The sequence below is a fragment of the Carassius gibelio genome, chromosome A24 (genome assembly GCF_023724105.1).
Source record: "Carassius gibelio isolate Cgi1373 ecotype wild population from Czech Republic chromosome A24, carGib1.2-hapl.c, whole genome shotgun sequence".
NCBI lineage: Eukaryota > Metazoa > Chordata > Actinopteri > Cypriniformes > Cyprinidae > Carassius > Carassius gibelio.
Window position 1 is genome coordinate 5,829,604 of NC_068394.1, and position 26,484 is coordinate 5,856,087.

The 26,484-nt window shown below is 37.6% G+C and overlaps 2 protein-coding genes across 9 annotated transcripts in view; both read right to left on the reverse strand.

The window, feature by feature from the left end:
- Positions 1-15,833, reverse strand: part of LOC127946093 (retinal-specific phospholipid-transporting ATPase ABCA4-like) — a 27,665-nt gene extending 11,832 nt beyond the window's left edge. The window contains exons 1-18 of the mRNA XM_052542406.1: positions 15,698-15,833; positions 15,476-15,615; positions 14,594-14,721; positions 12,048-12,245; positions 9,757-9,846; positions 8,067-8,307; positions 7,832-7,971; positions 6,271-6,387; positions 5,952-6,149; positions 4,419-4,624; positions 4,155-4,331; positions 3,759-3,981; positions 2,623-2,844; positions 2,273-2,477; positions 2,112-2,192; positions 1,828-2,040; positions 296-473; positions 92-223 (exon numbers count right to left, since the gene is read on the reverse strand). Of these exons, the coding sequence (XP_052398366.1) occupies positions 92-223; positions 296-473; positions 1,828-2,040; positions 2,112-2,192; positions 2,273-2,477; positions 2,623-2,844; positions 3,759-3,981; positions 4,155-4,331; positions 4,419-4,624; positions 5,952-6,149; positions 6,271-6,387; positions 7,832-7,971; positions 8,067-8,307; positions 9,757-9,846; positions 12,048-12,245; positions 14,594-14,721; positions 15,476-15,615; positions 15,698-15,819 (3,011 nt within the window). The 5' untranslated portion in view covers positions 15,820-15,833. The remainder of the gene's footprint in view (positions 1-91; positions 224-295; positions 474-1,827; positions 2,041-2,111; positions 2,193-2,272; positions 2,478-2,622; positions 2,845-3,758; positions 3,982-4,154; positions 4,332-4,418; positions 4,625-5,951; positions 6,150-6,270; positions 6,388-7,831; positions 7,972-8,066; positions 8,308-9,756; positions 9,847-12,047; positions 12,246-14,593; positions 14,722-15,475; positions 15,616-15,697) is intronic.
- Positions 15,834-19,916: 4,083 nt separating this feature from the next.
- The window catches only part of LOC127946226 (rho GTPase-activating protein 29), a 43,303-nt gene continuing 36,735 nt past the window's right edge, over positions 19,917-26,484 (reverse strand). For 4 of the 8 annotated variants that reach the window (XM_052542654.1, XM_052542656.1, XM_052542659.1 and 1 more), the window contains 9 exons: positions 25,798-25,926; positions 24,993-25,091; positions 24,650-24,813; positions 24,295-24,483; positions 24,058-24,195; positions 23,640-23,872; positions 23,157-23,472; positions 22,052-22,160; positions 19,917-21,959 (listed from right to left, as the gene is read on the reverse strand). In XM_052542654.1, the coding sequence (XP_052398614.1) occupies positions 20,980-21,959; positions 22,052-22,160; positions 23,157-23,472; positions 23,640-23,872; positions 24,058-24,195; positions 24,295-24,483; positions 24,650-24,813; positions 24,993-25,091; positions 25,798-25,926 (2,357 nt within the window). In that variant the 3' untranslated portion in view covers positions 19,917-20,979. The remainder of the gene's footprint in view (positions 21,960-22,051; positions 22,161-23,156; positions 23,473-23,639; positions 23,873-24,057; positions 24,196-24,294; positions 24,484-24,649; positions 24,814-24,992; positions 25,092-25,797; positions 25,927-26,484) is intronic. The other 4 variants (XM_052542652.1, XM_052542658.1, XM_052542655.1 and 1 more) reach the window with 3 other exon arrangements.

Genomic DNA, 26,484 nt, shown 5'->3' on the forward strand with positions numbered 1-26,484 from the left:
CAGTAGAAAGAGAGATCAAAACAAATCAGCATTCTGACAGATTTTACTTTAGCAGGTGTATCAACATCCTTCAAAGTGAAATCACACGAACTGGGGAAAGATGATGTTATGTTGGGGACACATTCCCAGAGATTTACGAATGGCATCCATGTCGGTTCGGATGTCTTTCCCATAAACATACGCTGTGCCAGCGGTGGGAGGGAACATGCCGGTGAGAACAGACCTGTGGGAGAGAGGAGTAAACTTCCATATATAATATTCCCATAAACAAATAAAGATCCATTTGGATACATACATAGTAGTGGTTTTTCCTGCACCGTTGTGGCCAAGGAAAGCAGTGATCTGACCCTCGTAGAAGGTGATACTCAGACCATCCACAGCAGGTCTACAACTGCCACTGAACATCTTATACAGGTTCTCCACACAAACTCCAACCACCAAACCTGATGGCTCAGACTCGAAAAAGAGCCTCCCTGGAGACAAGAATCAGAGATTTAAAAGATATTAAGATATTACATGTTATACAGAATGTTATACAAAAGACATCTGAGATCCTTAGGAAATCAAATAACGTCACGTGGATTACAGATGTATAGTAAATGTGTGTAGATATTTTAAGCAACTGTTAAAAAGTCATTAAACTTTTACTAAATCTACTTAAAACATGACATAGATAGAGAGAGATTAAGTGCATAAATTAAAACTAACATATATATATATATATATATATATATATATATATATATACATACACAAACATTAAATATGTAAAATAAAAATAATATAAATTAAATAAATATGAATATAAAACAACACAAAACAAAGAAACCCTTAAATAACTGTTTTTCTTGATTAAAACCATGGTCAATTTTTGTTAGGAAACAGTGTGTCAACACACTGATTCGTGAGTCGAAAGGAATTTCATTGTCACAGTAATGGACTAAACATCTCTAATGTCTCTTATATCCATTAACCAACAATAAGACAAACAGAAACCAGCATTCCAACCTGTCAGCCAAGCAAACACACACAAGGCCGCCAGCTTACCACAAAGGGCACAGACAAAAGTGTATTTGTTCATCATGTGTGATTATACTAATGTACACGTGTGCTCGTGCACACATACCTGGCGCCACCTTATACAGTGTGCTTGAACTTAAGACAGAGCGCTGGCAAGTGCTGATGGATAACGCCAGTGAAACTAAGACTGCAGTAATTATTCCCATGGGGCTCCATCAGTTCAAAGCCAAAGAAACCTGGATGCCTGCGCTCTAGTCAAGCAGATAAGCCTGGTTAGCTCTCCGAATACATCTGATGGGATCTTTTCCAGGAGCAAGAAGAGAAACACCACCTTCCTGTTTGTTGTAATAGGTTCCTTGACAAAATACTGTTGAATTAGAGGTTTCCCCTGAAATTAAAGTCCACTGGATCACTGCCATTTCAAAAGAAATATTCTCCTACTTCACCCACAATATATATATGAATTTACAAGTAAAGTAAATGAGTCTGACTGTTTTTCCTCCATTTCTGTCACTTGATGGACTTTTGGTTCCTTGCCAGTCTCCTCTGGATTACTTAAGGTTATTGATTTGACGGCACTGGCAATATCAGATTGAGCTGAATAATGACGGTATTGTCTTATGTAGAGCTGCTTAATATCTGAATCAAATTAGTTTCATAATTGATTAATTTTGCAACATCAATAGTTAATTTAACATTTTACTTGCATGAACTGAACAGAATTTGGATTTGCCTCATGAGGCGATGAAGTTTGCATCTCTGATTCTGTTGTTTTCCTGTTTCTTTTCAATAGCATTTACAACCCACCTGATGAGTCTGTGCTTGTGCTTTTGTTGGTCTTCTCCTCTTCATCAAGCCTCTCTTGTTTTTTCTCTTCCTCTAGTTTCTCACGTATGTCTTTATGTTTGCAGGACCCTTGTGGCTCTGGAGGTTTTTCGGGTGCTATGTGGTTGGCTTGGTCATCAGAATGATTCACCAGATTATCAAAGGCAGGTTTCTCCACTGCTGGCTTTCCAGGATCTGTGTAAAGAAAGATTTGTTGATCAAAAAAGCTCATGCCGTCACTTATAATAAGACAAAAAGTCACTCACCCTGTTTTAGAGGCTCAGGTCGGTTCAACCAATAAGAAGGCTGGATGGGAAAGTAAAAAGGCCGACCAATACCATACTGCCCTGATGATAAACACAAGTTATGTCACTTACGATCCAATTAAATTTTATTATCAAATAAACCTGAATATACAGTAGTTTACCTGGGAAGACATTATCGAGGTACCATGCAAGAACACCATAAAGTACTGTATCCACTGCCATCATGATAATTGAGATGAAGAAGGAGAACTCGTCCCCCTCGAAAAGGCTGGTCTGGATGTTATCCCACTGTAGACCGAGACCTTGCTCCTCGTAACGGGATAGGTACTCCGTCCCAAAGCCAAAAGCCACCTGGGACATCAGACTCTGAATCACAATAAACAATCTTAAATGCACAATATCAAACATTATCACAGAGTTTTCTCAGTGAAAGAGAGCATTATCAAATTTATAATGTATATTGTATATTATTTGTTCAGATTCTATAGGGGAGTGTTATCATGTGACATACCGCCATGATTTTCATATCTTTGGTGATGCGGTCCTGCCAGGTGAAGCAGACGATATGCGGCAGGTACAGAGTGAAGAAAACGATTCCACTGCAGGCTGCCGCCAGGTTAGCCTTATTGAAAAAAACGCTCATGAGGAAGCACTGCATGATGGTTGCTGTGTTAAAAGTAAGCAGGAATAGGAAGAGGATGATAGGATTGCTGTAGTTCAGCACTTTTCCTCCCTGTGAGAAAACAAAGATGTTCTTTAATATTCAAGTACAAGTAACAGTGTTGGCTTATTGACAAAGCCGCATACTGATCTTCTATTTTAGATTACTCTTCTGCATAACGTGCTAAAAAACATGCTAGTTTTAATGCTAGCCAATTAAAACATGGGCTAAAACATGTTAGCATTGTGTTAAGACAAGCTAGTAATGTGCTCAAAGTTGTTATTAATGAGCTGAAACATGCAAATATAAGCGAACATCATCTCAAAACAGGTTTAAAACAGGTTAGCAACATGCTAAAGCATGTTAGCCACATATTAAAACAATTCTGGAAACGTAAAATCAAGTTATTGCTAGCTGTTTTTTCTTACTCCTGCTATATAATCATCAAACTTTAAACTTTAAGAGAAAGAAAATGTCAAGCTAGCTTCAAAGTTTGTCCTAGTTTATTCTTGTGATAGCAAATCTGAATCTTCAGCATCAAATCTTCCTTCATATATATTTCTGATTTGCTCCTCAATAAACATTTCTTGTTATTATTAGTGTTGAAAACAGTTGGACTGGCTAATATTTTTGTGGAAACGGCGATACTTTTTTTTTTTTTCTTTGATTAATGGAAAGAAAGAACACCAGTTATGTGAAAAGAAAGCTTTTGAAGGGGAGGCTATGGTTAAACTGTTAGATAATCAAATATAATTTATGATGGTTGCCACAAGAGGTGTATAGTATAGTGATCTAAAAATAGAAAATCTAACTTGTAAATTTTGCTAATAATACTTTACAGGGAGAGCACCCATTATAGTGGTGAGAGTTCATAGAACTGGAACCAACCACAATTCTACTGAAAGAAACACACACAACACACTCGTTTACTGATCTTATGTGATCTTGCTTGCTGGTTTTAAGGTGTTTTGCATTCTATCTCTTACCATGATAATTAGAGTAATCAGGGCAGTGCTGGAGGCCATCATGAAGAACGTGTCGATGAACCATGTGCACCAGAGCACACGGTTAGTGACGCCCATGGCCTTCAGAGTCTCTTTCAACCTCATCTCCTTCTCCAGCACAATACTCTTCACTGTCATAGAGACAGAATAGACCCAGGCCAACACCATGAAGATCGGAAAGCAGCGGTTCAGAGTTAGCATGAAACTGTGGCATGTGTTGTCAATGAGGAGAAGAAGGTAGATCATTGATTAGAGAAGACTAATTAGAGAAAACTAATTTATGTGTCTAAAACATGGATGCAACAATATTCAGATTCTTTCATATATCAGTATGCATCCCTATCTACAAATGTAAAAAATACTGAGTGTGAAACTCACAGATCATCCACATAACAGGGATAAGGCATCTGCTGGAGGTAGACTCCTAACGGACATTCCTTCCCTGTGTGGGTCTTTATTATTCCATGTTCTATCATGTCCTGCAGGTAGGCAAATCCTCCCCATATATACCGCAGATCATCCATGGGATCAGCTCTAGGCCCTGGATCCCAGTATCTGATCATAGGAGAGGATATACAGTATAAAACAAATACAAAGAAAATCAAGATCTGTGGAATGGCTCAGCACTAGTTACAGACAGACCTGTCTTTGATCTTGTTAGTTCGCTCCACGAGATCAATGTCCATGCGGATCTTGAATTTAACATGAGGGGGCACCTTGGTGGTCCAGGAGTACATGTCAACAAATACCAGCCCTGCCCAAAACTTGCTCTCCCCAAGAAGGTCCAGCGCTCGATGGGTCAACTGGTCCTCATCAGAAATAGGGGAGAACTTGTCCAGAACCAGACACTGCAAATACACGGGACATATGAATGATTGTATTTATAACTGGTTAAAAACAAAATCAACCTATTAATTCCGTGAATTAAATATTCCTGAAACAACCTGATGGAAAATTACTAACAAGATCTCGTTTACAGTTCAGTTCCAGGCTGTCAAACTCAGTCAGATCAAGCCGTTCCACTAGTTTAGATCTGCATCAGAATTCAGCACAAAACTACTATCTGAAAAGACTTAATTGAATTGTTTGCTGTTAAGATGGTGGGAGTCTATTTGATATTCTTGGAGACATTGTTCTCCATGTGGCTGGTATGCACTGCCATAAAACAGCCTGTGCTTCCTCTTTGTGTGGGCAGAGTAGACTGACAGCTGTATCGAATTGGACTCATTCGTTGGGTTTCTCTGTCACTTCTCAAGTCCTGTTAGCTGAGACAAGGACTAAACGGTTTAGATAGCAGAGTTCCTGCTCTCACTGGCACAGGCTGCCTTAAGCTCACCCTCATTTGTATTGAAGGCATTCCGCATTGAACCACCATTAAATAGCTCACCCACACTGGCAAACTCTCAGTGAGAAATTAAAACTTTTCTTTGTTCTACTTGACATCAGGTAGAGCCGGTTGAGAGGGACCGGCTGCTTTTCACCCTATGGCTTCTGAACTTGATAATTGTTCTAAAAAAAAAAAATTCAAGCATACTGCTGACTGCAGACTGGGCCGCATATACTGTATACTGCAAACTAATTATGTGTGTGTGTTTCGGGTCACTTTTTTTTTTTATTCAGCAGGGATGCATTCAATTGATCAAAAGAAAGAAAAAAAACATTTACAATGTTAGAAATAAATGCTGCTCTTTTAAATTTTCTATCCATCAAAGAGTTCTGAAAATGTCCATGGCTTCCACAAAAATATTAAGAAAAGCATAAGAATATTAAAACAATAAAAAAAAAAGAATCAGCATATTAGAATGATATCTAGAAGATCATGTGGCACCGAAGACTGGAGTAATGACTGCTGAAAATTCAGCTTTGCTCACAGGACTAAATTAAATTTTTAGATATATTAAAAAAATATTTTAAATTGTAATAATACTTCACATAATATTAGTGTTTTTACTGTATTTTGAATCAAATAAAACCAGCCCTAGTGAGCATAATAAGCATAAAAAAACGTACTCTAAACTTTTGAATGATAAAATAATATTCAACAATCTTCTATGTCATTTATATATTTATTATGTTTATATGATTATTATTTATATATAAAATATTTTTGCAAAATAGTTAGCAAGATTTCAAGCAGATGTATGTTTTTTTTTTATTTTTATGCATGAGTGATACCTCTCCGTATCGGTTTATAAGGCGAATAACTTTGTCAGTCATGTTAAAGATGTTCCGCCAGTCAAAGTTAGGCATGTCCTGGGCTCGATCCTCATCAGGGCCGTTGTGCAGGAAGTTAAGGATGTGTTGGCCAGTGAATGGAGTGTCTTTGAGGCCTTTGTTGATATAATCCATCACTGTGGGATTTCTGATGGAGTCCTGAGATATAATACAAAAATGTACAGGAACAGAAACCTTGCATGAAATATTCAGCTACAAGAGAAACAATCTCATGTTTCGGTGCCATCTTTTCAAAGAAAGTTTAAGACGCAGTGTTTACCCGAAGCATGTTCATCTGTACACCATCCTGAAAGAAGCTCCACACCTGTGGGCCCACCTCCTCCCAGGCCCGACCCATGTTCCTCAGTCTTTCTAACTCCTCAAAGGTGGTGTTTGCCTGAATAAACACACACAAACACACAAACGTACAAAGTCTAGATGCATTCAAATAAAAGCAGGCCAGAACAAATGAAACAAATCTGTTTGTTCAGCATTCAATGGCACAGTAACAATAAAGGGAGGACAATGCTCAGGTGGTGGCAAACGCATTGAGTTTGACCAGAGAATGACAGAATTCCCACCAGGAGCAGTTTACACAGTCCCACTGAGAGCCCTGCTGCATAAACAGAGAAACTGAAGCCCTCTAAAGCTGATCTGATGGGACCACAGCCATGGCCCATTGCCCAGGGCAAGCATGTCCACACCGGAGCTCTATCCCAGGGGCAAAGGCCTCACATCCCTCCTTCCCTTTCTCTTTTGCTCTTTCAATTTTAATTTCTTTCTTCTTTTTGTTTTTTGCTACTACTGAAAAAAAAGACCATGAAAAAAAAAGGAATATAATTTATTGCATTTAATTTCATTTTCACTTGCTTGGCTGGTGTCATGAAGTTATTTTTCATTATATATCAACTTTGCACCATGGCTGTAATACTATAGCAATACTTATTATAGTATAACATTTTAATACTTTAATTTAAAAAAGATGGATTGATCAAAAGTGGCAGATGTTATAAATACATTTATAATGATACAAAAGAAATGCTGTTTTATTGAACTTTCTATTGATCAAAGAATCCCCAAAAAAGTAACCACAATTTCTACAGAAATATTAAGCAGCAAAAGCTGTTTGAAGCATTGATGATGATAAGAATAGTAAGCATTATTAATTAATGAGTACCAGTAATTACTTATAATAAAAGATCATGAGACACTGAAGACTGTTAAGTCATCTTTGCCATCACAGGAATCATTTATATTTTGAAATATATTAAATTTAAAAAGTGCTCTTTTAAAGTGTAATAATATCTCACAAAATAGCAATATCTTACTGTATTTTTAATCAAATAAATGCAGCCTTGGTGAGCATACGAACATTTCAAAAACATATTTAAGAGATAATGCCAAACACACAAAAAAAGAGACTACTTCTCCAAAGCGATTTACATGGCATTTAACCTATATATTTCATTGGTTTGCTAGCGCCTTGGTGTTGCTAAAACCATTCTGTACTGTTTGAGATACAGGGAAGCTAAGGGTAAACTATTAGTGGTAAAAAATCTAACTAATTTACAAAGCATTCAGTCGAAAAAACCTGCAGTCCTGCTTACATAGGAATTTAAGGGTGCAAAATCCAATCAGCTGTGTTGTGTGTTCTAAAGTGCTCCTAAAGCTCATGTAGCCTCTATGATGTTTCGTCAGACCTGCATTATTTCCCCTCTGGCTAACCAGCTGAAAAGTCTGGTGCAACGTGCTGATTTCTCTGAGATTAGCTGTTGCATTAATACACTCATCTGCTGTTGTTCCAGGTGTGCATGTAGTCAAAAAAGAGCTTGTTCTCTTACGTTTTTAATGATCTGTCTGACAGCAGGGGAATCAGGAGCGTACAGGATTTTGCCCATCAGGAAAGGCTTGACTGAACTCCACACAATCCTTGTGACTGGATTGGACTCCAAATCCTTAATGAGGTCATTACAGAACGGAGCTAAAAGACATATGGAGTTATGAGAAACATGATAATATTCTCTTCTACATTTTTCGTATTCATCAGACGAAGTCTATGTACAGTACAGTACTCACTGGCCATGTGATCATAGTTGTACTTCCCCTCTCCCCTTGTGCTGTTGATGCCCAAAAAGGCTTTGTAGTTGTTGTCCTCGTACCAGTTGAAGGAGGTGACCCTGGAAAAGGCCCCTTCTGTGTAGCCACAGAACAAGCTGGAGATGGAAGCCAAGAGTTGGCTGAAAGATGGGGATTCATGGGACTGAAGCAGCGGAGAAACCACTTGCAACAGGTATTGAGAGCTTGGTCTTTCAAACAGCTGTTGAGAAAACAATAAGTTTTTAAAGGGATAGTTCACCCAAATATAAAAATTCTGTCATTAATTAATAACCCTCATGTCGTTACAAACCCGTAAACCTTTGTTCAGCGTTTGATAAGACACTCTTCATAAACATGTACCGTATTTTCCGGACTATAAGTCGCACTTTTTTTCATAGTTTGGCTGGTCCTGCAACTTATAGTCAGGTGCGACTTATTTATAAAAATTTACTTGAGATGAACATTGAGAAATGAAACAAGAGAAAACATTTCAGTCTACAGCCGCCAGAGGGTGAATGTTTTCAGTGGTTCTTTGTTATAAATAAATTCGACTTATAGTCCAGTGCGACTTACATATGTTTTTTTTCCTCATCATGACGTATTTTTGGACTGATGCGACTTATACTCAGGTGCGACTTATAGTCCGAAAAATACGGTATGTCTTTTACTTCACGAAAAAGAAGAAATTGTTATTTATTTTTTAATTTTTCTTTTTTGCGCACTAAAAGTATTCTATAGCTTCATAAAATTATGGTTGAATCACTGACGTCACATGGACTTCTTTAATTATGTTCTTACAACCTTGAAGTGTCAGTTATATTGCTGTCTATGGAGGGTCAGAAATTGCTTGGATTTCATCAAAAACACCTTAATCTGTACTCCAATACTGATGAAAGGCTAGAAATGCCCCTAATATATGGAATATGAATTACAAATCAGTCATGGAGTCAAAGAGCAAACCAAACCTTTTGGCACCAAACTAAAATCCCTCTGGGTGGGAAAGTCCATTAGCTTAAACTAAAACACATCAAAGCCTACAGATACAGGGCAGATAATCTAAGCCTCTGGTGTCCATTATACTACAGCAGGTGAAGAGAGAGAGAAAAAAGTATCTAGAGAATATCTATTGATTCATACAAACACCTTCAAAATGCATATTTGTTTCCACACAAGCTTATAAAAAGAATATTTTTGGAAACGGGAGACTTTTTAAGTTCCTAGAGATTTTCATCACGTAGGTCTCTGCACATCTGGCATGATGTGAACATGATGGAAAAGGAATTCGGAAAATGAGTAACTGGCGTCGGGATCCCTCTCAGCCGGGTGACAGACAAAAGACCAGCCACACTGACAGGAAGTCCCTAACTGTAGAGCTGCAGGCAAACTTGCTTCATTCAACCATCAGACACTGATGTCAACTGTCTGTGAGGTGTTTCCTTTCTTTTTCAGCAGGGTATAAAATGCCCTCACCCCTGTGAACTAACCAAATATGAACCTCAGGTTTATTTACTTGACAATCTGACTGAGGAGCAGCTGAAATTAGTTTTCCGCAGACACGGGAATGATATCTCCACATCCGTAGTATGCATGCGTAAAAACCCAGCTGGAGGAAACGTGATTTCCTGATTGCTAAAAATACAGCTGAACTTTTGAAGGGCCTCATACGCACCGCTTTCAGCTTCTCAGACACGGCAGGCAGAAGTCGGGCCCAGAAGTGCAGGTCGAGTCCATTGGAGTAGTTATCGAGAACTAGAGGAAGCTGTGAATGAGAAGAGAGAAAGTAAAGAGACCATCTATATTAGTCATATTGATCGATGCCATAGGTGGACAGATGTTCAGTCCATTCAATACATTCACAGTCCTAATATCATTACCAGCAAGTTTTTTAGGATTGTTTTTGTCAATTTTTTGAAAATACAATTTTTATTGTTTTTAATGTTTTGTCAGTCAACAACAAGTTCAAACTTTTAGAAAAATTAAGAGTCCTTTAAGTATAATAATAAAAATGCAATTTTTTACTGATTATTATAAAGTAAACGTAAGAATAACTTTTATATTGTTAGAAATATTTTGAGATGAACACTGGAAAAATTATATTAAAATGCGAATATCAAATATATCACATCAGGCTTATGACATTCCATATGTTGTAACGATCATTTGCAGACTTTTTTTTATTGTGTAAAGGTTAAATTATATTACACAATTATTCAATTATATATATATATATATATATATATATTAGGGTTAAGTAACAAAATATAATGGCGGAATTTTACAAGCAAGTGAACATAAGCAATAATAAACAAATAGTAATTAAAACAAAAAAAGATTGTTTTAGTTAGATTTATGTATAAAATATATGTATAAAATAAATGTTGAGTATAAAACTTTTAACATTTTAACTCTGTTCTAATCAATTTAGCTGAAGTTGCAAAGCAAGGTTTGGGAAATGCGTGTTGCTCATATCCTGTCTTCGGAGATGCAAAACTTCCAGAAATACAGTTCCCAGGAACTGTATCCAAGCTACTTTACAATGGATCAGGATGGACCAGATTCAGGAAATGGCATGTGTGTGTCACAGAAGCGACCTCAAACATCAGACATCCTTCCTATCAGTTTCGCTTAAGAACAAACTTCCAACATGTTTTATATTGTTCCAGCCATCAGTGTTTGTATGTAGGTCAATATAATAAGAGTAGCATTATGCTACTAACACAATGGTTTTGGATAAAAGACTACCAAGTGAATCCATAGTTATTTTGTTCATGTAAATATCTGTTCTGATGGGGAAGGATAAAGTTTGGTCTTCAATACTCTTCAGACTCTCTGTATTATTATTTAAAGCTCTCATATGAATTAGTCCAGCAGAATTGTGTTGACTGTAATCTAATTACTGAAATAGGCCAAGTCGCTTCACTCCACTGATCGGGTGACTCAGGATAACGCCCCTCTGTCCTCTCCCTACACTCATTCTCAAACCATTAACTATCAAGAAAGACCAGGAAGGGTGTGTGGGGGATTTTGTTATTAACTCTACACAAATTCAGGACCTTGGATCAAACAGGAAGTACAAAAACGAGCACTCACTGTTGCTATGATAATTCTTCCTGTTTTCAGTTTCATTTACAAATGACTGAATTTGGAATAATAAAATGAGAATAAAAGCCTTTAATCAATCATCAGTCTTCCTGTTTTCGGTTTCACTTACAAATTACAGAATTTTGAATAATAAAGTGCCACAATCAATCATCAATCTTTTTTCAGTTTCACTTTCAAATGACTGAATTTGGAATAAATAAATGATTATAATAAAATTAAACTAAAATTAAATGAAAGCATAGAAAGAGTTTTTAAAATCAAAAATACATTTTGATGTTTTTAAATATGGGTTTCTAGTATTTTACAATGTTTATAAGGCCAAATATAAGAATTCTTAAGTAAAACATTATTGAAGCATTAAATAAAACCCAAAACTAAAGAAAAAAAGATCTCTATATTTATTTAGAATTTAAAATGTTATAACTTTATTCAGTTTCTTTATATTTCCTACTCGCTGAAAGGCGCAGGTAGCTAAATATGGCATTTTTTCTATAATGAGTTTTAAGTTCACTTGAAGCTGTTACTTTTTAAGTGTAATAAATGTTACAATTAATAGCTCTTAATTATATCAACTGTAATGTTGAATGGCTAGTCAATGGTTAAATAAAATATTTAACTAAAGAAAAATATTTTCCAAAGACATCAGTAGTACTGGTATCAGTGATACTTACCTTCAGATATCTAAAAAAGATGCTATTAAACTTTATATATATATACATACTGTCTTTGTTGGTTCTACATTCATTTGAAGATCGAATGTGAAATTATTGCAACATAGAATTAAAAAAAAAAACTTGATTTGTGATTAATCACGATTAATTTCAGATTTAATTTGATTGAGTGTATTAGTAAACTGACCAAGCGGAAAAGTTTGAAGACGTCAAGATTGGCGTAGAATTTGTCTTCAATGATCTGGAGACGCTGCGGCGTGAGAACACACATGGCATTGTGCACAGAATACAGGCCCCAACGGCTCGGGAAAATAAGGTAAAGCTCAAGAAGAGTCTGACTGCAGACGATGTCCTTCAGACGGAGATCAGGAACTCCATATGCAAACTGAGAGAGAGAGAGTGACAGTTTAAAAGGTGAGGGGAATTAAACATTCAGCAGTAGTAAAATATTTCTGGAATACAAAAAATAGACTGTAAAGAGTGGTGAATAAAATATCACGCATATACCAAACCTAAAATAGCAATAATTTGCTATTAAGCTTAAGTAGTGTTGTTTTAGCAACACTTACGCTGACTTGATCACATGACTGCACTGCTGAAAAAGAGACACCAATGCTATTAGCATCAAGGCTAATATTTCTCCTTCACACTTGAGAAACTATGCTTTAAATCCTAAATGTGTTTCTTTGCCTCAGCAAGGAGATGCGCACTTGGATGAAACATGGATGCAAGCCATGACTTCAAATCAGTGTGCAAAAACCCAACTGGAAAACCTCCAGCTTCATGCATCCAGCTTTCTTTCTTTCTGTGTTCTTCTCTCACTCTCTGTTTCATTGGTAGCTAAGGACTTATCCAACCAGAACATTCCATCTTCCTCGGTACGCCCCTGCTGGCTGACTGGCAGCACCTCTGAGAAAGCCTTCAACATGCCTTGCATTCCTCTCCCTTACATTTCCATATGAAAGTGACTCGGACCCTGATGTTCTTGTGTTCATACTATCACTTCCTCTAGATGAGCTCCTCTCTTTGACCACAGCGCTGCTTTCAGGATCAAAGCAGACACAGTTTCATGTAGACCACCATCCATGCTTTGAATGCACTGAAAAAAAACCCCACAAAGAATCTCGGGGCTGGGTAACATGAGGGCCAGGTTTGAGTCGGTCTGAGTCCAGGCCAGGTTCAGAGTCATTCTGTTTTAGGTTGGGGGTCTGATTACTCGCAGGGCCCTGGGATGACAAATATATACATCACAAAGGGTCCGTACAGAGAGCTGAGAAATCCAAACATGCAATCTGATGCTGAACAAACAGCACTTGAAAACCGGCCAAGATTCTCCCAGTCTCAAACAGAGACATTCAAGTCCACCAACAAAGTCTATTTACATGCATAAAAAGCTGATTTTTTTTCTCTCTGAAACAAAGTCAATCTGCTTATCATTAAAGGGACATTTCACCCAAAAATGAAAATTAGATGTTTATCTGCTTACCCCCAAGTCATCCGAGATGTATGTTACTTCAGTAGAAAATAAATGAGGATTTTTGGCTTCAGTCGTTCACTATCTACAATCTCAATTAGGAGTGTCAATGCTCCACTTGACAGAAAGGTTGCGGTAATGCACTTTTAAGTCTGCGATCTGCCATAAAGCAAGAAGAAGAAGAATGCCTCAAACGCTTGCTGCTGTGAAGCACGTTCACAAGAGGTCTAACAGTTCGAACATTGTGTGAATCTATAAAATAAATAAATAAAGAAAAACATAAATACTGTACAGTTTCTTGCACAGACCAATCATTTTGTGTCTTTACACATCACTGTATCGTCACGAACTGCAGGGTTTAATATGGATTTATCTGTGCATGTTTTTTTTTTTTAACTCTCATATATTCTGTTACCATTTGCCATGCATTGTATGGCTGAGAGACTGCAACGACAAGCTTAAAATCAATGTTTTAATGAAGAAACAAAGTCACCTCCATCTAGGATATCCTGGGGGTAAGCAGCTAAACATCTAATTTTCATTTTTGAGTGAACTATCCCTTTAATTGTACAACCACAAAAAAGGACACTTCGGGTCAGTGACCTCAGAGACATACTCTAAATAGTGCCAATTAAGGACACACTGATATTGCAATTTTGGGAAATACAGATGAGACAATCATTATTTTTAAATTATTGCCAATAGGCAATAAAAAATAGAAAATTTAATTTGTATTTGTCTTAATAAATTACTAAAAAGAAAAAAGAAAATTAAGAGAAACAGTTCTTTTCCCCCTCAAGAACTGTTATTTTAATTGAAAAACATACAAAATTAGAATCTTTAATCACAAAATAAATTGTTTAATATATTATTAATCTAAATGTAATATATTAACACTCCCAGTTTGTGTCCCAGTTAATAAAAAGTTTAAATATATCATATTCATATTTACAGCAGAAATATTAGAAATTATATATTATGCCTTCAAATATTGTCAAAGTCAAAAAAAAAAATGATGAAAACCACTGTTAAATGTTGAAAAATATAAGTTTTTTGGAAATAAGGTGAAATTAACTTGCACAATTAAATATCCAATAAATTAACTAATACTGTTAAATAAAATCTCTCACATTTTACCTAGAAAAAAGGCCCCTTGTTTTTTAGTCAATAAAATGAAGAAAACGTAAAAAAAAAAGGAAATGTAATGAGGAAAAAAATAGATTTTTCTGGTTGTAATAATTTAAACCAGCATAGGTCACCTGTTCAGGGCGGATCTGTGCATGGACCAGCTCATCTACCACAGATTCTGTGAGAGGAACATCTCTGAGCAGGTATGAAGTGAGAGTTTCGTCTTCTTTCAGAATGTCCTCCACTTTCACGCCTCGACCTGCAGATGAAGTGAACAAAATGTGTGAACCGGATGCCAAAGTGAAGAATTTCAACAGGATGAAAGAATGCAACACTTCAACACTTAAGAGATGCTCAGCTGGAAGGATTTCAGCAGCATGACAATCCTTCAGATGAGACGAACAGATAAACAACAGCTCTGGTATGGCAGGCATCCATGGCTTGCTGAAATTTGGCCAAGATAATCGCTCTTTCCATGCTTGTTTTTGAAAGAAACCGAGAAGAGGGGGTGATAGAGGAGAAAGATTCTGGTGTGAATCAGTTCCAGGAACCTAGAGGAGCCAGAGACTCTTTCACACGACACAAAAACCAAGTCATAGGCCTTTTTATCAAGGGTCACGGAGCTATAAGCACTTCGTATGCAACCTGCTGCTCGTAGGAATGAGCTTAAGACAGGTTCTTCAGCCAGGAACCAAAAGTTTTCACCATAATGGTCTGGACAATCCTACTTATCCAGTCAATCACCAGAGGACAATCAATCACATTCCACTGATGGCCACAAGCGTTTGTTTTTCTAGTGAGGAAAGTCCCATTAGAGCTGTCAGCATAGGAAGAATTGATTCGAACCCTATTTGTGTGTCCTGTCAAGAGTGCTTTCTCTAAAAATAATAGTATGGAAGAAAAATAAGCTTCTTAGCATTCCCCATGAAAGGACCTCTTCAAGGCATATTGAGCATGTGGTGTAAACAGTGAAGAAACGGCTGGGAAACCGAGGTGACGTGAGGTTTGCTGACCCGCGATCAGTTCGGGATTGGTCCTGAGGGTGTCCATGAAGTTGCTCATGGCCACGAGTTCCCCCCATAACCGTCCCAACTGCAGCAACTCAGGATCTTTGAACAACAGCTCCTGTGTGTCCGCCCAAAACCGAGCCAGTCTGAAAAGAGAGGGGAGAATGTGTGTTTGAGCGATGGAGGACAAGTTCATCTGCACTGTTTGTACATAAAAAATCAACTCACATTGAGTTGTTGTAGTTAGACACTAGGCCTGGAGACTCTCCACGGGTTGCTTGCTGGAAACAGGGGTTGTTGGCATTGCAGAAGATCCCTTGGATCCATGGAAGGATGCCAGTGGAGGGCATGGCTTTATTTGGGAAGTGACCTGAGGTCGAGAAAACTGGTTCTTATTGCCAACCAAGGCGCATATGCATCACAAACATCAGCCAGCATCAGTGGGAGCTGTTGCTCTTTGAATATGACACTGAAAATGTTGTATATCGAGAATTCCTTTAAAAATATAGAATTTTTATATTATAACAATAAATATATATACTATTTTTACTTATACACACATTATTTAATTATATATTTAATAAAAATTTTTACAAATGTATCGATATAGATATATAAAAAAATAAAATAATTCAAAATGTATTTAAAGATAATAAACTGTATATAATATATAATAAATATGATACAAATAAATATCATAAAAACATACACGTTTTTTAACTTAAGATAATATTAAATAAATTATAAAAAATGTATTTAAAGATATCAAAGTATATTATGTATTATACATTTTTTTTAAAATAAAATGTAAAATTTAATTTACAAGTTTTTTTTTTTTAAATCATCTTAAGGCATCCATACATTCATGTTGGCGGTAAAGGGGGTTCGCTCTTCTCAGCCAAACCAGTCCAATGAATAGCACCACAGGCCACATAATCTCTATAAAGAGCCGTGTCTGGCGTGAAAATGCAGGAAATACATTAGAAATGCTTAAAATGACAGTAAAGACAGATCCTTTTTTGTTAATTCAGTTTTATGCAAAAGTTTGGCCACCCATGATAATTACCACAATTTCAATTTATAATCTGAAGCACTTTCGAAGCAGTAATTTAATTTGGATATAATTTATACCTCATGGAAACAGTAACATTTCAGTAATGAAATAACATTTACTGAATCAACGGAAACAAAGAATTGTGAGTCATAACAAAAACAGACAGGTGCAAAAATGTGGACACCCCAATGGAATAATGACACCAATATTTAGTAGAGCCACTGAAATAACAGCCTGTGAGTTTTGCTGATGTTCAAGTCTGGGGACTGGGATGGCCATTCTACATTCTATCTGTATCTGTGCATAAATTCTTTGGTAGATTTGTAACAATGCTTTGGGTCATTGTCCTGCTGAAACAACCAACCTCGACCTAACTTTAACCTCTTGACTGATTCTTGAACATTTTTCTAGAGAATCTGCTGATACTGGGTGGAATCCACGCAAGCCTCATCTATGACAAGGTTTGCAGTACCTCTGCTTACCACACAGTCCCACAGCAAATTTTACCATAGGGAGTTGGAACGCTGCAGTCTTTTTCTGCCATTAAAAGCGACCAAACTCAAAATTTCTGTCCACAGCTTATAATTGCAAAATAATTCTGGCTTGTCCAGATGAGTCTTTGCATAACTCAAACTTCGCTTGTTGGCAGTACTCAGAAAAAGCTATATTGAGCTGCAAGTGTTAGTTTTCAAAGTGTTTGTCTGAGACCATTCGATCCACTCTTTACCCTTCCCTTTTAGATTTTTTTTTCTTGGCCTACAACATTTTTCTTTCACAAGGACTGTTCCCGTGGCCTTTTTCAAACTACTTTTCTGACTATGGAGACAGAGACTTTAAACCTTCATGCTAGCTTTATGTATCCTTCTCCTAATTCATATTGAAGATTTATCCTAGTTATTAGGTCATTAGGGAGTTATTTTGAGGTTCCCATGTTGCTACTTTCCCAAAGAGATCAAGGAGAAGCACAACTAACAATCAGCTACCTTAATTATCCTTTTCATGATTGGTTTAACCTGTGCTTGTAGTTTTAATGTTCATTGCGTCAATCAACTCAAAAAACAATTTTGTGTTGCAATCAATCAGCGTTAAGCGTACAAGCATTCAAATCCACACAATTGAGAGGGTGCCCAAATTTTTGCACAGCCTATTTTTTACTCTCCATTTAATTTCATACACCTCAATACTGCTACACTATGCATTATAACATTATCCAGCTTTCTCTAGAAACTAAATGGCATGTCACTACAATCTTTTCTTATAAATAAAGACCACATTATTATGCAGTCTCAGAGAGGTGCCCAAACATTTGCATAAAACTGTTTACTCTACAAAACCATTGAGCTGTATCAAGCTAGTCACATAAAGCTGTGTAAGTCCTAGAACAAAATCTCAACTCAAATTCACTGTATGACATGACTGGAATTTGCTTTTATTCAGTCAAATGAAGTAATTTTTCCGTATGCCCCATGCATATAGTGAGAAAATAACTGAACATTTCACCTTCTGCCTCTTGCGGACAGTCCAGTTTTTCCAGAGGAGCAGCCGCACCTGGCTGTTGGTTCCCATGACTGCTGCTCTTCACAAACAGGTGCCCTACCTGGACAACCATGACAACCACAGACAAGACACTCAAGGACATTCATCTCCATCAGAAACTTCAGCATGGATGTATATCTAATTATTTTAAGAAATGTATGACCTAACAAATATTGCTACAAGTGTGATTGCATCATATAATAATTGCTGTTAATAATGCTCATCGTCGGGCTGACTACGTCTTGTATTTTTCTGAAAAATCCTGTCATGTGCACATAAACTGACAGTCACAACTTATAACCTAGCACTACTTAATATTGAAGAAATTAATTTTCTGTAAAGTTGCTTTGTAATGATTCATATCATAAAAAGCGCTATACAAATAAACTTGAATTGAATTGAAAGTATGCACCAGTGGTCTAATCCCAACCTACCAACCAACAACATAAGAACTCATGCAAGACTTCATACATTCAGCTGTGAAGCAGTTTTACAGAAAATAGTGCCTCACAAACCCCCATTGAGCAACAGGGCAAATAAAAACTTAGTTTTTTTCTGATGTTTCAGTTTCTGATTTCAATCCCTTAGAAAGGTGCAAAATAAACTCAAACTAAAGACAGACTAAAAGACAAGAGTTAAAAGTGCATCTGGATGGATCCTAAGACCAATCATGAGACAAGAAATGAATTGTGTGGGCTGTCAATATGATTCAGCATGTTAGAGACAAACGCAGTTCTCTTATGTAATAGGCCTGAATGCTTCTTTATGTAACACCCAATCACCATTCATTCGGAAACAGCTAAGAGACACATGTGAAACATAATTAAACAGAAAGAACTCACCTCAGGAGAAGAATGCTCTTTTAGGCTTACATCTGCTGAAGCTCTTACTCAACTGACTGCAGGTTTGGTGCAGACGCAAAGCAGCTTTCTAATCTGATTCAATTAAGCTCCTTTCACCAGTGAAAGAGCCAGTGCTCTGATCCTAATCCATGCTTCGCTGGACCGGTGTCCTAACTAACAGCCAAATGGTTGTGAATATGAACTCTTATAAATTCAATCTCATTTATTAGTGGGGAATATATATATATACAGTACAGACCAAAAGTTTGGACACACCTTCTCATTCAAAGAGTTTTCTTTATTTTCATGAAGATGAAAATTGTAGAGTCCCACTGAAGTCATCAAGGGCTATTTGACCAAGAAGGAGAGTGATGGGGTGCTGCGCCAGATGACCTGGCCTCCACAGTCACTGGACCTGAACCCAATCGAGATGGTTTAGGGGTGAGCTGGGCCGCAGACTGAAGGCAAAAGGGCCAACAAGTGCTAAGAATCTCTGGGAACTCCTTCAAGAGTGTTGAAGACCATTTCAGGTGACTACCTCTTGAAGCTCATCAAGAGAATGCCAAGAGTGTGCAAAGCAGTAATCAAAGCAAAAGGTGGCTACTTTGAAGAACCTAGAATATGACATATTTTCAGTTGTTTCACACTTTTTTCTTATGTATATAATTCCATATATAATTCCACATGTGTTAATTCATAGTTTTGATGCCTTCAGTGTGAATCTACAATTTTCATAGTCATGAAAATAAAGAAAACTCTTTGAATGAGAAGGTGTGTCCAAACTTTCTGGGGCAAGTTGTCAAAAGTAAATTTAAGTATGAAAAGCTACAAAAAAATTGTCATTGTCTAGGAAAAAATAGATACAGTTCATTAAATACCCATTTCCTTTTTTGACAACATGCCTTAATGGCATACACACAAATAATATTTTAGGGGATTTAAATACTCAAAACATTGCAATGTGCATCTGGCCATAGTTTAGTATAAATGTTTAAAAAAATATACACAATAAACATTACGTCAGCTGTGATTTTAATAAGTTACAAGTGTGTATTCTCACATGTACCTGTTTTTACACTTGAAGGAAGGTAAGACATCTTGAAAAAGATTCCTTTAACAGCAGTTTATATCATCACATCAGATACATGGGTGCCATTTACAAAAGACACTGATTGAGCATTAAACTGGAATTAAATTGGGCTTAGACCAGCTAATTTGTGTTGGACAACCAGTCAGTTGACTCTCATAAATGAAGGCACTTGCTTTGGCTTGACTTGCTTGTTTTGGGGATATTGAAATTTCAGTTGTTGTTGATATGAACCATTAAAAATAATAAGAAAAAGAAAAAACCTTCAGGCAAACTGTTACATTATACAAACACTTAATATATGTGGGCCAAATTGCATTTATGAAAACTCTCTTTTAACAGACTAAAAAAAACAATAATATGATATAAAAAAAATAAAACATGGCAAAAAAAAAAATACCTTTGTACATCTGTCTGTTAGTCTTGAATAACAAAATTAACACTGCATGTAGTTCAACAGTATAGAAATGCGTGGTTCCAAAGTCTAATAAGTGCATTTTATGATTATAATAAAGTGACGATACTCAACTGTAACAGCTTGGTCAATTTGGTTTAGGTGTAAAACATAAAAATACAGAAATACACAGAATAAATTTTTTTTTTTTTGAAACAACAAAATCCATATACAGTGTAATTGAAATTGCACAGTGACATTCTGGAGTTACAATGTAAAAATGGGTTGTTTTGACCTTGCATTGGTGCATAAGCGATGCGATAAAGTAAAAAAAAAAACATTAAGTGCATAGTGTGTAAATTCTTGTCCAAGGGGTTTGTTTGATTAATTCAAACAGCAGATGCAGAATATATTAATATATAGATATATAACATATCCTTGGATCTCATCACAGTTATATACAAAATGGGGCCGTCGCTAAAATTCACAGGTCTGAGACAAAACAAGCAGGCCCCCGGAACTAATAAGCATCTCCAGGATGACATTCCCAGTTGTTGCCCATTCACCACAAGCTCCAGAATTGTACGTGCTCAGCTCTCAAACAAAATGAGCCTCCCTGTGTTCGAGATCCTGCATGCGGCGCGATCTGAGTCTCTGGTATACGGGTTTGGTCTCGTTTTGCCCGAGCTCTTCTGAACTAGAGCTGGGAGACTGGGGGAGTGGAAGTGGGTCTGTATCCTGGGCATCCGGCTCTGGTGATGGTTCTGGGTCCAAATCTGACTCAGGCTCATCAACTGAGACTTCCACCCCAAATCCTTCCTCCTCCTCCTCCTCTTCCTCCTCCTCATCATCATCGTCATCCTCCTCTTCTTCCTCAGTGCTGTTTGCAGTCGCTCTACTAGTCTTAAGCTCAACCTCTGTTAATGATTTGGTTCGGCTACCTGGAGGTTTGTAGAACGTTCCAGGAGGAGGTTGCAGAGTTCTGGGAGGCCTGAAGGATGTGGGAACGGGGCAATACTCGCTAACATTACCTTCCCTACGTAAAGTCCGTCCAGGCCTCACGGCAATGGTGTAGGGTCTGTTAGCAAGAACGGTGCTGGGGGTATTGGTGTGTTCTGAGAAAGACGAAGACGTAAGAGAAGTGGGATGAACACTGGCATCATTGGTCCCGGAATCAGAAGGACAGTCGGTCGTGAACACGAAGGTCTTCGGAGTGATTTCATGATGCTTATATTGCTTGTCCCAAGTCCGCCTTAGTGTCTGCGTATCGATGTAAGATTTCCTGTAATGGTTTCCCGCTCTGTACTTGGGCTTCTCCTCTTCGGACACCTCCTCAATGACAGGATCTCCACCATGGTTGTCATCCTCCTCCACGGCGTTCTTCACATTACATTCATCCACCTTGGCGAGGTTGAGGAGCCGCTCGGCTGGCATGCTGATCGGTCGAGAGGTCAGCTTGGGTCTCGGAGGCCGAAGTTGAACTCTGGTGACGTGGTTACGGCGACTAAGACCGGGCGAGTTTCGCATTTCAGGAACGCTTGACGATAGGAACTTGTTGATGTCCACTGTATCATCTACTGCATGTAAAGAGACAGAAAGAGAAGAGTTGAAGTTGGGTTGTTTGTTAATCACTGTATTGTTTTTTTTAGCCAAATAAAACAATACTGACCTGCAGCGAAGTCTTTGTCAGACCTTATCTTACCCTCTTTCACCTCATCCATCAGGTGTGTAGAAGGTATTACGGAGGAATATCTTTTATACGTCTTAGCTTTTGGCTGCTTTGAGACAATGAAATAAAGACATAAATATTAATTACAGTTCCTTGTTTTTATTAGATTTAAGTCATTTTCATTTGGTAGACTTCCAAGATTTGGTTCCAAGATCTTTTCTGCTTGAAAAAAAAAACAGTTTGTGGACTTGGTTTTCATCAGGCATGGTGGATAGGACTGGACCAACTTGGAACACAAGAAACCCAACTGTTACTGGTCAAACGTGATCCTAACCAGTACTAACTAGCTTGATGAAGATGGTCCAACCAGCCAATAGTACAGATAAAGAACCATCTTGACCAGGTAATGACTTTGTTGGACTAGTTTGAATCCTATCAAACTATTAGAATCTGGTTTGTAAAACTTTTCAGTAGGTAAGCAATAGCGCTGCACGATGCTGGGAAAAAAATGACATTGCGATATTTTTTTTTTCTGCGATATATATTGTGATATGAAATTTAATCAAATGTTTTCTTATAAACAAAAATGGGGTGAGCACACTTACATTTCTCATTTTAAATGATTTAAACTTCGACACCATCGTGTCAATTGATTAATATGCGCAAGGGAGAGAGAGCAAGACAGCGCTCGTGTTGTTTGAAGACAGTCTCTCTCTCTCTCTCTGTCTCTCTCTCTCTCTCACGCACGCTCTCTCTCGCTCTCTCTCACATGCACTCTCTCTCTCTATCTCTCGCGCGCGCTCTCTCTCTCTCTGCCCTGTCAAAACTTTCACTCTATGATGGTTAAGCTGAGCATTTAATCCGCGAATCACATTCGTCAAGGGCCGGGGAACAGCTGGCCCATACAGTTAATGAATAACGGATCAACTACGACAGCCTACATCGCACATCCTGCGATGGGACCATCGTGGATTCGTACATTGCGATATCGGTGCTTAAACTACACATCGTGCAGCCCTAGTAAGCAAGTTATACATTTTATGTAGATTTTATACAGATATATACTTTCACCAATTATTATCATAAACATCAAAAACCACCTCACCTCCTTAATGTCCACCAGGGACTTTGAATGTCGGCTAAGCTGTTGCTCCTTCTCCCGTGGGGTGAAGCGTGATTTGATGGGGATTGGAGAGCTCTCTGCTACAGGGGAGGAAGGTGGAAGAGGACTCAGAGGAGTATCGAAGATCATCTCATAATGGCGGATCAAAAGCTCCACCATCAGGGCCTGGTAGGGGTAGTCCACCAGAGAGGACAGGGAGACCTCTGTATCAGCCTGTCGGGGCTTGATCAGTGTGGGTCCAAAAATAATGCCCAGATTACTGGCAGTCATCTTGTTCTCTTCTGCCCTTTCTGTTACCCTATTGAAAAGAAACATGTGATTACAAACTGTGTTTTCTGATGCTGTTAGCACTGATATTGTTATTAAGACACCCAGTTCTTTAAATCAAGTTCTTATTTGGATGAAATTGACATGAACATGACTTTCATAATTGTGTTTGTTTGTGTCTGTTTGAGAGTCAGACACCTGTGCAAGTGCTGAATAAGGAACTGCAGGGTTTTGTAGTGGGCTGGAGGAAGCTGGCGCAGCAGGTCTCTGATCTTGAAGAGGACCCGTTTGAGCTCTACGCTGACCTGCGAGCTGTCTGGGGTGGGATTTCCTCTTGACGCCTCTACCTCGTCAACAATGATACTCTGGCTCTCTTTGGCCAATCCGATGAAGTCGTTATAGAATCGGAAAAGAATCAGGGGCTCTGGGAGCTGAGGAGTATAAAATCATCATTTTATTATCAAAAAGTATGCAATCATTTAGAATTAGTTTTTTTTTTTATAAGTAATTAAACAAGGGATAATTTAAACATTTTAAAAAATGTTTCTTAAATAATTACATTTAATAATTGCCAATAAGAAATGTAGAAGCATTAAATCGTAAGTTTGACAGACACCTGTCGTAGGTAGAGTTTGAGGACGTTGCTGATATCGTGAGGGTAGAGATCCGAAAGCTCCACCAGGTCTTTGCCGTTCTCGAAGGCCTGACAAAGCTTCTCCACCCGAGATTTGGCACCGTTAACACGGTAAATTCCCTTTTTTAAAAACAACAAAACACCTCCTTTCAGTCTTGCTCAGCATTTACAATTCATATCCTCCAGGAAACACATAAGACATCAAGAGGAAGTACACACCTTGATGTTCAGAGCCCTATTTTCGATCTCTGAGGTGCATTTTTTGATAATGAAGGGGATTCCATCAGGACTGTTCTTGGCTGCTTGAGCAAAGTCGATAGCAAACAGATGCAGTTTTCCCTGTAGCTTTTTGTGCCCACACTGGATGGCAAGAGTTTCCAAACACTTCTTATGACAAGCAAGAGAACACTGAAAATAACATGGCCAAAGATTAGATTACATAAGTAAATCCCCATGCATTATTCTTCACCTTGAAGACATGAAATGGCATTTGCAACACAAAAACATAAAACATAATCTTACAAACAATATTTTTTTTGTTTGTGGAATGACGTGTGTGAATGAAAGAACTCACTTCCTCGCATTCAGCACCGAGAAATACCACAAGACTATCACACTCCCTGCACTTTGATGGTGCACGGAGCTTCCTCAGCTTGTGCGTCTGTGCCGCTTTAGACATCTGTGTGTTGCGGAAGGGTCCAGGAGAGCTGGCTGCCTCCGTTATCATTTCGCTCAGACCTAAAAGACAATGTTTAGAGTTTTATTTGTGCTCTGCACATTTCCAGAAGACTTTGAAAAATGTTTCCAGCAACAATTCTAGCGGACCGTCAACATGCTTGGATGACATTCTGTGCATTCTATACAATGTGTATGCAATGTCAAAGCATGTTTGTGTTATTCAGTGTACAAAAGCTCACCATTATCTGAAGGTGATGGTGGTTCTCTCTCATCCAGATCATCTGCTGAAGACATGGTGCCTGTAGATGGGGTTCTGGGAAGCCTTCTCTTAAAATCACCTGTAAAATGGCAGAAGGGGATGATTAGTTTCCAAACTTTGTTTATTTTTTTAAATCATTAAAAAATGATTATTGATTAAAAAGCAGCTATTCTTTTACAAAATTGTATACAGACGATTATCATTCAAAAGTTTGGGGTTGGTAAGATTTCTAAATATTTTTAAAATAATTCACCAAGAAGACTGCATTTACTTGATCAAAAACGCGGAAAAAACAATCATGCTGTAAAATATTATTACAATTTTAAACAACCTCATACTATGTTAACATATTTAAAAAATGTTAAATATTTCAACAATTCCTATTATTTTTAATGCTGAAAACATATTTTTGTGGAACCCGTGATGCATTTTTTCAGGATTCTTTGATGAATAGAAATATCAAAAGTGTAACAGAGAAATAACATTATATTATAAATAACATTATATTTACTGTCACTTTTGATCAATTTAATGCATCCTTGCTGAATAAAATTATTAATTTCTTTAAAAAAAAAACTTACTGACTTGCTTTTGAATGGTAATGTATTTGAGAATGTTACTATTCAGCACTTGCTAAGCTTCTGGGTAATTATGCACCAGAAAGCGTGACTGGTTGGTTTACCATAACTATGTTATGCACTTACGACACAAGACCTATCCATCAGGTGTGTTTTTTGCCTCAAGCAAGAAGAGATTTATAAGAGTAAGAGTGAGTGTTGCTGCACCTGGGCTTGCTGTAGGGGAGTCCAAAGAGCGAGATTCACTGCTTCCTCCAGCGCTCTCAGAGTCACTGCACATGCCTCCACCCTGACTGCTGGTCCTCCAGACCCGGAACGGACCCTGGATCTTCAGAGCTATCAAACAAGACATGACATTCAGAAAACTTTTATATACAAGTTCTAATTTAATGTACACTGTATGTTCATCCATCCTTGAGTTTTCCTATGTAACATGGTATATGGTGTACATTACTGATTCGTGAAGAAATGACTCTTATGAAGCAGTTCGTTTCGGGTGAATCACAACCATATACAGTACCAGCGTACAGTGATTCCTGAAACAAATGACTTTTAAGAACAGGTTCTTTTTACAGAAGGCCTCAAAGCAGCTTTACAGTAATAGGCAGATACCCAAAACAAATGACTCTTACAGAACGGTTCCTTTTAGTGAATCATAAACACATTGTGTATCAGTGCAGTCTGAATCCTGAAACAAATGACTCTTATGAGCTGGTCCATTTGTAATGAATCATAAATACTAATTTTGCCCTAATTCCTGAAACAAATTAGCCTTTTTTTTCATTACCAAATTAAATAGTATACCAGTGTAGCCTGATTCTACTAATAATTACAGTATTAGTAGAAAGAGAATGTCCTTCATGTATACTGCATGCAAAATGGAAACTGAAATAT